The 16,090-nt window shown below is 34.5% G+C and overlaps 1 protein-coding gene across 6 annotated transcripts in view; it reads right to left on the bottom strand.

The window, feature by feature from the left end:
* The window catches only part of DGKB (diacylglycerol kinase beta), a 337,798-nt gene that overhangs the window by 9,896 nt on the left and 311,812 nt on the right, over positions 1-16,090 (bottom strand). For all 6 annotated transcript variants that reach the window (XM_068209914.1, XM_068209905.1, XM_068209932.1 and 3 more), the window contains 2 exons: positions 4,347-4,467; positions 2,575-2,635 (listed from right to left, as the gene is read on the bottom strand). In XM_068209914.1, the coding sequence (XP_068066015.1) occupies positions 2,575-2,635; positions 4,347-4,467 (182 nt within the window). The remainder of the gene's footprint in view (positions 1-2,574; positions 2,636-4,346; positions 4,468-16,090) is intronic.

Genomic DNA, 16,090 nt, shown 5'->3' with positions numbered 1-16,090 from the left:
AAACTAATAAGTGCCTTGCCTCAGCATCCTAATGAGAAAAGAGGTAGCTTGGGAATGTCTCTGCACAATTCAGGAACAGCAGCATCTTTATATACAGGCCTCAATTTCTTATAAGAGAAGAGGCAAAAGGAAAGGAAAGCCAGATTATCACATGTGTCCTAGGAAACTAAACTTAGAGAGCTCTTTATCTGGACATGATGATTTTTTTTTTCCATTTAAAAATCTGTTATTATTAATTTGCTTTAATTTTGGGAGAAAACATCAGTTTTTTTCTCTAAAAAGGACAAGCCACATGATTTTTATATTGGCCTCCTTATTAGTTATCTGTAATTTGAGCTCTTATTGGCTCAAATGACTGATTACATAGCTGACTGAGCCTAAGGAATTATTTTGATTTTCTGGGGGTTTTGTATAGACTCTAGTTTGGATACACATCACAGATATCACATTTTACATGATCTTGTACACTTTGGCTTCCAAACAAAGATCACTGTGAACACAAACTCAGATATGAAATCTGGATCTTCGGTTGAGAGAAAGCTAAGATCCAAATATGTCTAAAGACATTCTTCCTATTATCTAAGGAAGAATTCCTAGCTACTTTGCTGAGAACTTAAAGAAAAATCTCTACTGTAGTTAGAATTAGTGGGGAGGAAAGAGGTTGGACCATATATGTTTTTTACTTTGTAAGATGTAGGAAACAGAGTCTGGTACATATACAACAATGCAAGGAGCTATTGCAATAAATACTTAAGCTCCTCAGCAGAAAAAATAATCCTAAAAATGAATAAAATAACAAAAAAAAAATATTTCTGTATCTAAATTTAAAGAAGTGCATTGGTATAGCAAATAGTTAATGTAATTTTTTCCTCAGAGGAAACAAGTACATTCAACAGCATGGTTTTCTTATGCAGCACCAAGTATATTCTCATAAAAATGGTATAGCAAAAAGAATAGGTTCCTCAGAAGAGTATTTGCCATTTCTATCCCCTTTAAAACTGGACAGCAGTAATTATCAATAGTAATTTACTGTTTCCTTAGAGCAGTAATTGAAATGTAAGAACTGTCTTTTTTTCCAGGTTTGCTCTCAAGTGCACAGGGAGCTTCTGCTAGCATTATCAACCAGATAGCAGGGATTCTGCACAGAGCAAGCATCAGGACAAAAAAAAAAAACCAAAAAAACACATGCTATTGCCAGCAACCTTCCATAAATTCTCTTCTGTAATCTGGCAACTGAAAAATTCCATGAACAAGTAACTGCTGGGCTCAGAACTGTTGCTCTGCACTGAGCCATCATTGTAGAAAAGGTAAAGATGATATCTCTTAACTCCAAAAGGTTTTCTCCAACAAATCTTATAAAATCCCCACTGTTCTGCCTTCACACAGTATGTGTTCATATGGTTTTCCTCACATTGCAGAATCTGAGCACTTCCCTATAGAATGAGAATTCAGCATCCTTCACACCATTCAGCTGTACACAATGGTGTATCTGGTAAAAATGAACTATCCCAATGCTCTTCTGCCATCCTAACCCATATATTATCAGTTGCACGCCTGATATTGTTATCCTGAACATTGCTCCTTCTATTTTTGTGTAACTTCTAATTTTACCAGAGACATAAAGCTCATGAAAGGAATCCAGTACCCTTTTTTTGAAAATTGCTCCCATTTGTAGTGTGATTTCTTCCTTATCACAATACTATTTTGTCATATTTACAAGCTGCAAGGCTACAGCAATTAATCTACTTAAAAGCACAGGTCTTCTTTAGGGAACCAAAATTAGTAGAACTGTATATTAAAACACGTTACTAAGACTACAAAGGACAATAAAGAACTTGGATTTCTTCAGCCTCCTTCTGAATGCTTGGTTAGCCTCTATAATTTATTGAAGAGAGATAAAAATGGAGAGTTCTTAGAGATATAACTTTTCTTGCATTGTCTCTAAGGAAACTTCTCTGAGAAAGCTCCTATCCTATTCTAAGTTATCCTAACCTATGCAGATTGATGTTTGTGTGCCCTCACTTCATATATGTGGGTACTGAAACAAGAAACTCATTAATTTCTTTTATTTACCCCTTAAACTGTAACGACTTAGAAAAAATTAGTCCAATTGTATAATTCAAGCAGAACAATTAAGACTTTAGCTTTAATTAAAGCTTCTTGATATGAACTCTGGAAAACACAATAGAAAAGCTTTCTAAATTTTTAAGACTAATATTAGTTACTTTCTACATTTTAGCATCAAGATTGAATTTTCCTCAGCAACTGAGACCCTAAATCTGGTACACCATCATAAATAAATGGTCATATTGGGTAAAGGGATAAAGAGACTGCGCTCTTCAAGCATTTTCCAAACTTCTGAAATAGATGTCTTTTTATTCCACTCTAACCTGTGTTTGAATTCAGAACGCTAAATTGAAAATGCAGGGGCTACTGCAGTATATAAAACAGTTTGTGAAGATGTTATTTAAGTAAATTGAGTTCATAGTGATGAAAATGGTTGTCTTCTAAACAAAAGAGAAATATTTCTACCATTGAAAAAGAAGAGAAAGAAAAACAATCAGTTGTAGTTACCGTGCAAGGAGTTTGCATCCAAGGTTCTCCATCTATCTGCATAGGCAGAGACTTGCTGGTCCTAAATGCAAAAATTTCATAATATAAGAAAAAGAAACTAGAAAAAATTGATAAATGAACTATTAAAAACTCACATATGTGATGGCATACAGATATAACCCTGATGCACCCCTAAACTCCTATGAAATTTCCAGTATGACTCAATATGCTTACAAATGTAACACAGTCAACTTAAAGACCTCAGTCTGATTTTCAACACACAAAGAAAAACATGGCAAATATTAACTAAATCTTGCTAGTAATACACTACTCTTTCATGGAAGAAGAGTCTGTAATTTGTGAAATAATGAGTGAATGACACAATGACCTCAGGAACAAACCTTATTAACAGAAAAGACAAACAAATTTGTGGTTTTTTTTTATAATTTAGATTGTACTAGTATATAGTATATATATTATACTACTGTAAAGGAAATAAGATATAAATTTTAGGTCTATCATCATTGCTTATTAGAATCACTATGTCTGAGTTAGACAGAACACTCAAAGAGAATGAAGTTTGCACTATATTCAGAGTGTTGCACTATATTCAGAGTGTGCCATAATATAAATTTAAATTGTCAGCAAAGGGGTGCTGATTTCAACAGAAAGATACAGACAGTATTCCCTCTCTAGTTCTGGGTGTCACATTAAGAAAAGTGTAGCAAAATGAGAACAGAAATAAAAGCGTATTACATTTTTTGGTCTTTTTCTGCATTATAATAGTTTTCACACAAGACTATTAGAAATAGTGTGGAGTGGATAAATCTAATAATAGAAAAATTAGTGACTCATGTTGGTCAATGGAAATTCTGGTTTGGATGTTTTTTGAAAACAAACTAACATTTCATGGAATTATCCACTGTCACCAATGGCCATAAAAGGAGGAAGGGAAGACTGTTTAATGAGCTCTCACTTTATAGTTCAGAAGAGTTCCTACTTATTTTTTATTGTTGCTCTTTTGTTTTAGGCTTATCATTGTAAATCTTATGGGTTTAATAAATTTTGGAAAATTCTTCCTGAGGAATTCTTCACTGAAATTAGATGGACAATTCTTTTTCAGTCCTTATTTAATCCAAAAGATAGAATAATTACTTTTTCCTTGTGTTCTAATTCAAGTTTACTCTATTGTGAATGTTCTATCTTAGAAATGATAAAACACAATGAAATTAGAGTACTCCACCATCATCGGCTCACACATACCAACAGATTTAATAATAGTGGCTTGTCAGAATTCAGTAAATAACAAATAAATTAAAACCAGAGCACTTTGACTTCCACAGATCAAAAAGTGCTTTACAATTACTAATTACATGCTACTATTCCCTGGTGTGGTATGCATTATAAATGGGTTAAAATGTGACAAAGTAATGCTAAATTACTTTTGGCTCGAAATTGCATGGAGTGTATGTCAACAATAAACCCCAAGATGTTCATGCCTTATTCCTTCTGCCCCATATGCTTGACAATACTTCTTCATTGGACAAAATGGCACTTGAACACATGTAAAGATTGAATGTAAACACCCTCTTTTTAGTTTTTTGACACATTTAAAGAAAGGAAGATGTATGGGCATAGAATGTGGATGGAATAGATTCATCTCATATACAAAAATGATACTTTCCCAAGAAACAATAATTATAATTATGACCGTTAAACTACAAAAGAAAGTCAATACATAAAACTCTTCAGTTCCACTACAACACTGCAGTGTAAATTAAAGCTGCTGATACCTGATGACAACAGATGAGCACTGGGCAAGCCGTCTTCCAGCACTTTTCAGGCCTGTGTATATCTGTCCCATCTCCATGGCTCCTTCCAGACCCACCACTTCCATAAGCTGGTCACTTAGATCTGTAAAAGTTGAAAAAAATCAACATTTTGTCTTGACAGCATTTTGAAAGCAGTGATATTGACCAATGAGAACTGTCAGAAGACAAGCTGATAATAAAAGATGTGGAAAATAGAACTGGCTAAAATGATTATTCCTAAGGAGAATTATAGATTTAAGTTGGACACAACTGGGCCCTACTGTCACATTATTCTACAATATCCTAACCAAAATTATTCTGAAATAGAATAATTATATACATGGTTTATTTTAATACATGAACACTAAAGAAATAATTTCACTATACGAGAAAATAGAAGACATTGCTTCATTTTGCTTACCTGACACACAAAGAATGAGATGGTTACAGTGCAGAAATTTCTGCTTTTTATTTTTTCAACAGATATTTAAAATCTGCAAAGAAAAAGTCAGTGCTCCACACCCTACTGGATCCTCTTCTATACAGTACTTTCCAGACATTGTGTGTACAACTCTAATTCAGCCTTTATGTGCATGCATTGTCACTATGAGATGTTATTAATTTTTGCATTGGATCAGTGTCTTAATTAGTACACAGATGCAATGCAAAAAGGCAGAAAAACACCTTAACTATCCACCTAGCCTTCCAACTTTCTCATGCTTGTTTGCACTCAGTTATATAATTTTTGTTTTGCACTTCTTTTTTACTAAATAGTACTTCAGCATTAAACTTCAAAAGGTATTTAAATAAATATTAGTTTACTTGACTCCAAGGAGTAAGGAAAAATTCTGTGTAGAATTTCAGGTACAAATAGATACCAAAATAATAATAATAAGCAGTCTGCTTTGAGAAGCAACCAAGCAAGGCAATGAAGTATTATCCAGAATCAGCTAGGGTGTTTTGCATGAAGTATTTTATATTCTCCTGCATAAATACATGGTGCCAAGACCAAAAGGACAAGAAAAAGAAACATTTATTTTCTAGCTGTATAATATGTGTATTTTATAAATTGGCTGTTAACATCAATGGTACATTTCCAAAAGGTACATTGTTCAGTGAAGCAAAGCATTGAGATAAAATGTTAGAGTCTACCACCACACTGAAAAAACCAGAGAGACCACATTACTCTGTGTATTTTAAACCCCTCAACCCTTAATGAAGGTAAAATTTCATGCTAAATCATATCTATGAGGCTATTCCAAAGTTTCAACGGGAGCCTTTTCTGATCACCTCTTTGTGCTTTCAATGAAGATAATTAACTGAAAGAAGTACTGTGATGAGGGAAAAAATATTAAAAGCAAACAGGATTTATGACCTGGATTATTCTGTTTCCAGCTGAAAATCTGATACTATCCAAAGCCTTCATTTTTCTTCTTATACTTTCTTAATATTTTCTGCTTTATTCATTTTCTCATCAAAGTGAAATCAGTTCCATAAAATAGTAATGAAGAAAAAAAACCCAACAATATCCTTGCCCATTAAGGGGAAAAAATAAGATGGTCAAAAGTTTAAAATGTACAATATGATTAATTCTAACTATATATTTTTATAGCTTGCATCCGTGTAACATATGTAAGCCCAATTTTGTATGTCTGGCTTTTCATTGCATTTTTTTTCTTAAAATGTTTCCCATAAGTAACTAACATTTAAACTTAAGTGAGATTTAAACAAATGCTGCTTTTCTTGGTAGCCACAGAGACTTAATTGGGAAAGAACTACTCATTTTCAAAAATTTATATATTATAAAAGCACATAGAACATTTTACATGTACTAAATCATTAAAATGTTTAGCCAAAGAAAACATCAAATTCCTATTCACTGGGCCATCAGAAAATTATTATTTTTTAAATGGAAGAATAATTAAGAACAGATTTTTATTTCTGACAGCTCAGGCAATATGTGCAGTATTCTGAATAGTGACATTTTCAGGGATATATATTTGATGCATCATTTTTCAGGAGCTGTGAGATTAGTGCTAGTAGCAGCACGGTAATTAAGGGCCAAATCCTGCCCTTTGATCTATACTGCACTTCTCATTAAATGTGGTATATTAAACATTGGAAGATGGAACTGAACAATGCTCTCATCTACCAAAAAAGTGAAGCCCTTTCAAAAACTTCACATTTACAGTGGCATATTCCCAAAGTGGAGTTATTTTAGGCTGAATATGAATATTTTTAGAATCAAGCTTAAATTAGACATAACTTTCCTTCAGAAGCAGTAAAAACTAAACCAAATGTAACATGCAATTATTGACTGCATTAGTTCACACTCCTGCCCTTGCTGATATATTTGACCTGATGCTTTTGCATAGCCATATCCATTTCAACAAATCCTTCAGATATATTGACTTTGATAAGAACTTGAGTGAGAAGTGGAAAAGGGAGTGTGTCTACTTTAATCCCACTTTTCAACGATGTTACATGGCTATAGGTACACTGGTTGAATACAAAGGATCAAGGCATAAACAACGGGATGATATTTTTTCTTAAAAGGTCTCCACCAAAGACTTTGAAAGAGACTAAGTAAGGTCTGTTAAAGGAGACCTGATCTCCTATTAAATTAACAGATAGGAAAGGGGAAGTCATTCTTCATTCTGGTGGAAGTTTATCACTGATATTTCAGAAAGATCAGGGCCTCTGTACTGCTCAACATACACCCCAAAATAATCTGGAAGTAGAAGTAGACAGTGAGTAATGAAGATTCAACAAAGGAAAAACAAAACCCAATTATAAAAAAAGTTTAGGAATTGTACAGTACTGAGAAATGGGGCTTTGCAAAGGCAGAAAGTTCAATATATGTAACTTAATGTCCATGAGGAGAAAGCGCACTCACTACAGATATGTAGACTGCTATATACTTATATATAACATTTGGAAATAAATATGGTGTGTGTGTCTCCATGTGTATATGCTTATATTGCTGGACTATAATTGATACTGTCATGCTGGAATGAACATTGTGGAGTTACTGTGGCAAGTTCTTATAATATCAGCTCAATGCTCAATTTATGTTCATAAAATACTGCAATTGGTACATCCATAAGGTATGGAATTTGTAGTTCCAGTTCACTCAGCAATGCAGAGAAAGAAAAATAACTGGAAATGTCAGATGAACAAATGTGGTAACAAATATGGAGCAACTTCTGTATGAAAATAAATTAGACTAGTAGCCTTCAGGAAGTAAGGAGATGAATGGAGGAAAGATGACAAAATACTAAGAGCAATGGAGTAGGTGAAGACAGTAATGTAATTCAGTATTTTTCAAATGCAAGAACAGAGTTTTATAGTACTTCTAAACAAGTAGGAAATCCTTTTTACATAATATCTTGTTATGCCATGAGGCCACACTAAACTGAAATGACTTAAATCTAAAATGATACATATTTGGTAGGATATCTTATCAGAAAAGAATCCCTATAAGTTTGCTCTCTTATGATTTATTTCTAATACAGGTTGGTGTTAGAGGTCAGATACTGAGCTACACAAACTTGGTTGATCTAGTATCATTATTCTTGCTGACTTCTTATGCATCTTATAAACTGTAGCGGAGAATAATGAATGCTGCCGTTCACTAAACATAATTTGTCACTTAAAACAGTTTATAATGTGGACTTTTCTGTGACATGTATCCATAATGTGTTTGAGACCTCATTGTGAAAGTCATTCTTTTCAATCCTCAAATTATATTAAGTTGTGCATCTGTGTCTCTACCAACTATAAAGCAAAACATGTTTCTCTTTTTAGGGACGTATTTCTTCCTTGTGTTTCTTCTGCATCCCGCAGATTTTATTCTAAAGAGAAACAATTGGTGATTGTAATGATAAAATTGTCTAATGTTCCACTAGTTTTAGAAAGTTTAGGTTTAGGAAACTAAAGGTTAGATTTTCAAGAAGAATGTCACAGCTAACAGTGAACACGAGCAACTATCAGATACTGAGCAGTTTTTCTTTCTAAGCAGTTCATTTAGTTGCCTAAAGGAGAGCTGAGGTCTCATAGGTAAGCTATCACAGAGAGCATCTCAGTATTAGTCCATTAGGAAAGTGTTTTCTGACTGGTGCCTTGGGGTTCCCCAGTCGTTTGTTCTACTTTGAGCTCTGTGAAAGAGCTGAAGGCTCTCGCTTGTTTTCTATGTGAACGAGCCATTAGAGTGTGTGGGAATGTTTTCACAGCACCACGTCTCTCCTGCCTCTTCCACAAACCAAAGTACTTCACGTGTCTCCTCATATTAGCCCCATCAGTAAACAAAGCCAGCTCTCCCAGGGGAGCACTGCTGTCAGCAGATGGTGACGAGCATGCAGAGGGGCATCTGACCCCTCGCACTCATTCCTGATGGGGAGATAAAGTCACTAGGGAGCTGACTGCCCATTTCTTCCCATAAGGCAGCAGCAGAAGAGAACTTCAAACAGAAACTTGCACAAGTGGCAGACAAAACACTGTATGTGACTATAAGCCCTTTACAGCCCTTCCCAAGGCACGAAGAAACACACTTGGAGACTTTAAAGTTTCATAATGAGTTTACGTTATCCATTATCTTGGCATTAGCTGCATGCTTCAATATTCAGAGTGAACACAAAAGAGAAAAACACATTTGGAATTCATCTATGAAGATAAAGCAAGGAAAGCAAAATGGGGTAGGGGGTGGGTGGGAAGAAACATGGTGTGATTAGAAAAACTGATTTACATAGAGAAGTTTCCCTCTGTAATGGAACTGGTTTTGATATCCAATCTATCTTTGCAATATATAAATATTGCTGTCCTGGCAAGAGATTGAATGACTCTATTATAACTTGGGGTTACTGCACTCATTCAGGCACATTTGCATAAAAACACTGTTGGTCAGTGGTAAATCTGTCTGTGGCAGCAGTTTGTCTTCGAAGAGAAGGGGCTCCATAGCTTACTAAATGTAATCAAACACTAGTAATCATCACTCTGGAAATTTTTTGGTTCCAGTTAAAATACTGGATAAGAATTTGAAAGCTGGTATGATGCCAGAGGATCCTTGAAAAACTCCCAAGCTCAGTGCTCTGCACCACATGAATGCTTCAGTATCTTCCTAGAACACAGCATGTATTAAATCTCCAGTTACCCATTATGCAGGAATGTGAGGTCGCTTCCATATGCAGTGATAGGGACTGTTGTAAAAAAAATGCTAGAAATGTGTTTACTGTCATAATATTTTCCTGATTTCAAATGAACACCTTTTTCTAAATTCCTGGTTAAAAAAAATTAGCAAATCCTGTGCAATCCGTACATCCTGGGTTTTGTTATGTCTTCATTTAGAGAAGCTACCTGAAGTAGCATTTGCCTCAACATTTGTAATTGATTATATCAGAGTTGTATCTCAAGGCCCAGATGATGTCAATGCTCTGTTTTGTTACTGAGTCGCAGACATATACAAAAGACAGCTCTCCTATCCAAGAATTTATAGGCAAATAAAACACACAAAGCATTGGGGAAAAATAATATTATTATGTCCATTTTACAAAGTGAAAATTGTACACAGACATGTTTAGGTCCTGGAAAATATTTGTTCACATATTCAGCTGAATATATTGTGTGTAGACCCAGAAGAGTCATAATATTATTTCTACCACATAAAGTTAAACACAAGAGTTTTAAGAACTGACCTAGACAAGATCACATGTGAAGTTTGGAGCAGACACAGGAAATAAATCAGCAAATCCTGAATTTTAACATTCTGTTATCAAAAGTCTGTTCTCCCACTTAATGTTGACTTCAAGGATATATATCAAGTCCTATATCTAAGGTATGTGACTCTGTTGAGTATTTTGTGTTGCTGAGTTTGCTTGTAAACATTAAAATCTCAGGTGGATCCATACATCTATTTCATGCCAGTATTGGTTCTCTAGCTTTTATTTTTGTCTTCATATTTTTTTTCCTAATATCAAAACAAAACAAAACAAGCTAAACCTTCTTTTTAGTGTGAAGGAAGATTTATCACTGATGTAATTCTTACCCTGGAGAGATACTCAGATATGGTGATAATAAATTAGGCAGATATTTTATGTACATAAAAACACACAAAATTGCGAACACATTTTATACCTCTGTGGACATACACAAATGATATATATTACCTACATTTAAGCGTATGTGAGAAATTCAGTAGAATTTTGCTCCACCATCAGAATTGATGGTGCACTTAATAGCCCTAATGGGATAATGGGGTAAGATGCAAAGGTGCTAGTTTTGCCACATAAAATGAATGCAATCAATAAAGTCCTCTCTGTGTTGAATTTAGCGGCATAATTCTTACTGATTTCAGTGGAACTCAAATTTCACCCAGTATCTTATCTTGTACCAGTCTAGCACACAGGCTTTATCCTCAGATGGAATCATTTAACAGACACAGCTGAGCCTACTACTGTGTAATGGATTTTTTCTGTGTACACAATCATCTCCCAATTCTTATTAATCACTGAATGACGAGTTTCTCCCCCAAAAAAATAGAAGGACAAACAAGGAAGAATCAGTCCTTACAATTAAATATTTTATGAAACTTTTTAACATGCACAGAAGACCTTTGTAAAACTTTTCCTAAAGTGAACTTTTCTTTTCCCAGCTTAGTAGGGGGAAGGAGATAAGAGTTCTTCATAGAAACTTTTCTGAATAATGGTAAAAGAAGAAAAAAAAATACAACAGCCAAAACCCAAAAACAACCCACCGCAGAGCATTCAAATAAAATTACTTCCACTCAGAAACTATTCCCAAATATCAATATTCAGATGTTCAAAATTTGAAACAAGGGATCTCATCTTCCAGTTTGGTAGATCATTATGTATAAGTATTTTATGGTAAAGATTGGCAGACAAAATGTATTCTTTTTAATGGATTTATGTTTTTAATATTTTGAGGTACAATTGCACTGAACATGCTGCCGCACCAAAAAGCTTCCCATTATTTTAATCTGTATTCTTTTAAAAGTTATTTGTTCAAAAAGATTTCACTCTGTTACTCTTATACCCTCTTCATCCAAGAGAACAAAAGCCGTTCTATGAAAGGAGTCTAAACTTGGACAAACCGTAAAAAAAAAAAAAAAAGCAAAGTTCCTCTCTGTTTTTATCAAATTTGATTGCTGCAGCTGTTCCCAGTTTCTGTATTTTAAAAATAGCCTTATTCAGTGCCTTGTTGGCTAAAGGCCAGAGTACCATTAGAACATGCTGTACGGAAAACCTCTATTCAGTTACAGATACAGAAATATATTTAAGATCAGTGGGGGTCATCTGCACCAAACACTTGTATGGGGAAAATGGAATTTTAATGTGCTTGGACTGCTCACTACTTTTAACAGATATTTAAGAACTTCAAACCGGATATCTTCCTATTTGTATTGGTACTATCATATTACTGAGCATCAGGTATGATACAATATGAGCAAGATCATTTCAACTAACAAAAATAGATATAATTCTCAAATTACTCCTTAGTAGTTCTGGCATTCACTTTAAATGGCTCCTAGTAATACTGGATATTTGATTAGCCTATAAAAATGCCACAAACTAGAAAAGAAATATACAGTAATATTTATGGAAATGTAGAAAACTGATCAATGAAAACCAGCTTTGATTTGTACATTTCTAGGAGAACTACTACTAACAGGATAAATGTTTCCTTTTTGCAGGGTTACAAACTGTATTAACAGCATTATCACTATATTTATCCACCAAAGAGTTTTTTAGTCATCTGCCAGAAAGAAATGTTCACTCAGTTTACGTGAGTATTAAAACTACTTTTGATTAAGGTGGTAGAGTCTTTGGTCCAGGAGTTCAGAAAACCCTAAAGATGATCTTTCATTTCTCTTGTTCTTCATGAGAACCAATTCCATTTTCTTCCCCTACCATGTTTGTATTCCATGGTGTTTGGAGATCACACTATGCAGAGTGGATACCAGTTTTTAGCAACAGCATTATTTACTTATTAACCAAGAACCTAACTCAGGATAAGTATTCTGAACATCAATGAGATGTCTCATAGATTACTTCTCATCATTTATGATGGGGTAAAATGTCTGCCTTAAAACATTTAAAGTTATGTATTTCTATTGCACCTGGGTAGAGCCTTCAACATGGTAAAGATATCCAAGGTGCTTGTTTGGATAGGTACTAAGAGGAGAGAAATCATAGCAGTGAAGGCATCAATATAGTTTATCAAGCTTGCTGAGACTCCAACTTTTTGGTGGTGGGTTTGCCTCCTAAGTTTCTTTGCCCTCACTCTCAGTACCTGGGTTATTTTAATGAAATAAATACTATAATCATATTTAGGATTGCAGTTTCAATTGCAATGTTCAGACCCTCTCTTTGTACAGAAGGAGCATTGGACAACTGAAGTCAAATCCAGTGAATCCTGGGGCAGGCATTTGTAACACTTTTGTCCATCAGACAATCTTCCTAAACTTCCTGCAGCCCGCAAAGTTAAAGAAGGTTTGAATTAGTTTCCCACCAAACTAAAAGTATTTGGTGCTGTCTGAGGTGGCCTAGGATCTCCACTACATTCCCATGGGCTGACAAGCCTGACAAAGGAGCAACAGAAGAAGCAGATGTAAGGATAGTATCTTGAGAGGAACGCTAATGTTGTGAAGAAGTTATATATGGAGAATTGAAGAAAGGCTTTGTTTTCTCCTGACAGGGATTCAGAGGAAGAGTTTAAGAGGTCTGGTTTTCTGGAAAAGCATATTTTTCTCTTGTCACCAAGAGGAATTTTGGGAGACAAGTTAGCACACTTGGACAACTTAGGAGTCCTGCTAAATCTATCATTCAAAATTACCATGTATTGGCTTCTTTGTAGAGGTTAAGGCCCAAAGAAATGATGCACCCTCTACTTACTCATTGTTTGATGGGCAACAAGTTTGCTTGATACCTCCAGGACTAAGCTCCAAGTATGTGAGCAGATTTTCCCAGGGCTTTTCCTTGCATTTGTTCTGTAATCATTAATTGTCATTGTAGGATCTAGTCTCTGCTATCTTACCTAGCCATATACAGAGAATTGCAGTTATTTTTCTTCCTATCTGTACTACACACATTGTTAAATATTCAGTATTTTTTAATACTGTTACTGGTTTACAAGAAGACATACCTGGGATACACTGAAACCTTTGCTATTGCAGAAAGCAAATGGGAAAGTTACCTCTAATAGTGATGCAAGAAAATGTCTTTGATGTGCTTCACATGGAATGACAAATCAAAGGACCACAAAGAAAGCAAAAATAAATTTCTTATTGTATCTTTCAATATTTTAAATATTAATGACTGACATATAGCTATTTTACAATATCTTTTCTCAACAGTTATTTACAAAACACATAGAAGGAAAGGTGTTTCCATAAACATGATCAAGTATGGAACAGTTCCAAAGTTCTTCTGAAGGACAAAAAGACCAAAGTCAGCCACGAGTATCACAGCAGCAAGACCCAAGTTATTTTTATTTTTAGTGGTCTAGTCCTGAACAGTATCTCTCAAATAAAAAAAAAAAAAAAAAAAAAAAAAAAAAAAAAAAAAAAACCCTTATTTCATTCTGAACAAGAGAAGATTACTTACAAGCAAAATTTGATCTGGTTACACTGTAAAAAAAAAAAATTATTCTGTCACAAATGGAAAGCCACCATGTTTCACTAACAAATTATCTGAGCACACACTATTCAGCTGTAGCACCACTCAGGATGTTTCAGGTATCTGAGAAATACAGAAGCAAAATTCTTGCCCAGAGCTAACTCCTCCCTCAATCCTGTGCTGAAAAGCTCTACTGAAATGGAGAGCCTTACTGAATTTGTCTTTAGAGGGATTAGAAATAGTAACAAAAATCTATTTTCAAGGACTGTAATGAGAAATAGAAGACCTATAAAACTAACAAAATTATCCTCATCTTATTTTGATTGTCTTTATTCACTCTTATTTTTTTCTGAAAGGTGAAGGATAAGAGAGAAAGTACATGAGAAACAGATAAGGAGATCAGAGCTGTCTCTGACACATTTTTCAAGGACCTTAATGTTGGTGTCTGCCCAACAAACCATTTGAGCATGAATACCCAGTTATATCCAAAGGACCACATGCATGTTTCAAGCATGACTGTTAGGTGCTGTTTATACAGACCTATTGCTATGGTAACTACTTTATGGTACATGCTTTCAGAATACTAATTATAAAGCAATATAAATAAGGTTGTGTACAACAAGCAAGTTCACATTTACATATTTCCAGCATCTGAAAATTCAGCCTTACATGTATAACATGATGAAAAATATTTTTCAAAAGCAATCACACATTATCATAATTCATGCATTGTGATGTTAGCTTCAGTTTCTTTTCCATAACACTACTTTGCACTAGGATCAGCAGCACAACGGGAATGCAATATACTGAGGGAATTAAAGAAAGAAGAAGGTGCAGGTGCACTAATAAATGGGTGGCCTTTGGAGCACAGTATTTATGTATGCTATGCCGAGCTAAACAGAAACCTAAATGTTACACATAAGAAGTGGTACATCAAGAACATCTGTGTTGGGGAACTGAACTGGCATGGCTAACACCTCCAGTGCCAGGTGCAAAGGACATTTCAGTACAGCTTGAGTGATTTTGACTGTTAGCATCTGTATATATGAGATGATCTCTTTTCTTCCCCTCCATATTCCACTGGAGTATTTGTATTATACATCTGGCTTTAGATTCCAGCATAGCAAAAGACAGGTTTCAGCCCTTCAATTTCTGGATCTTAGCCACAGATTTTTTTTTTTGGTCTTGCTTTTCATAGAAGCATAACACTAGACTCACTAGCAATTTCTAAATGTATGGTTGAGGAAAGAAAGAAAGAAAGAACCATTAAAGGAAGAACTGTATCTTTGATCTATTCAAAGTTGATAAAAAATGCCTGTAGAAAAAGCTTTTTGTCTCTAAAATACTAAAGCTGGATTCAAATTTCATGTTTTAATGTCCATTCTTCTAAGAAATTCTAGATTTTCATCTAAAGTCACACTTTTAAACCAATCCTCACAACAGTATGAAGTTCTTTATTTCAAGCGACATACCTGATTCATAGAAATATTGATTAATACTTGGTAGAAGACTCAAAATGAATAAATGAAACAGCTGATTGAAATGATTGGTAGGAAATGCAAAACTAGTTATTTGTGATGTATTCATTGAAGTCCAAATCTAATAATCCTTGAAATATTTGAGATTCCAACAGAGTCCATGGAGACCATGACCTACTGTATTAAGTGGCTCAGGCTCAATCTTTTATTTCTTAATTAGGCAAAGATTTCAGGAATCAATTGTTGTTTAAACATGAAAACCTATAAAAACTACCAGTGGTAATGTTAGTTGAGGTGGAAGTCAATGGCCCATTCACCATTACCACAACACCAACAAAATTTGAAACTCGGTTCCCAAGAATGGATTATTAAGGAGGTGGGTGAGGGGGAGGAAAGGGATTAAGAAGAAAAAAAAAAAAAAGGAAATATTAGAACAGTGAATATTCTGAAGAATCTACTCATGTTGGTGCACTATTAATGAGTCTGAGCCACAGCTCTCCACGTTTTATTTGTCCAGCATAACAATCCCTACATTTCCATTCAAGACAGGAAAAAAACGTCATAGTCAATAGTAAAACAGAACATAATAAGCATTGAAGGAATTTCTTCAAAAAACTGT

The sequence above is a fragment of the Anomalospiza imberbis genome, chromosome 1, assembly GCF_031753505.1.
Source record: "Anomalospiza imberbis isolate Cuckoo-Finch-1a 21T00152 chromosome 1, ASM3175350v1, whole genome shotgun sequence".
Taxonomy (NCBI): domain Eukaryota; kingdom Metazoa; phylum Chordata; class Aves; order Passeriformes; family Viduidae; genus Anomalospiza; species Anomalospiza imberbis.
The sequence above is the reverse complement of the archived record's forward strand: the minus strand, read 5'-3'. Positions and strand labels throughout refer to the sequence as shown.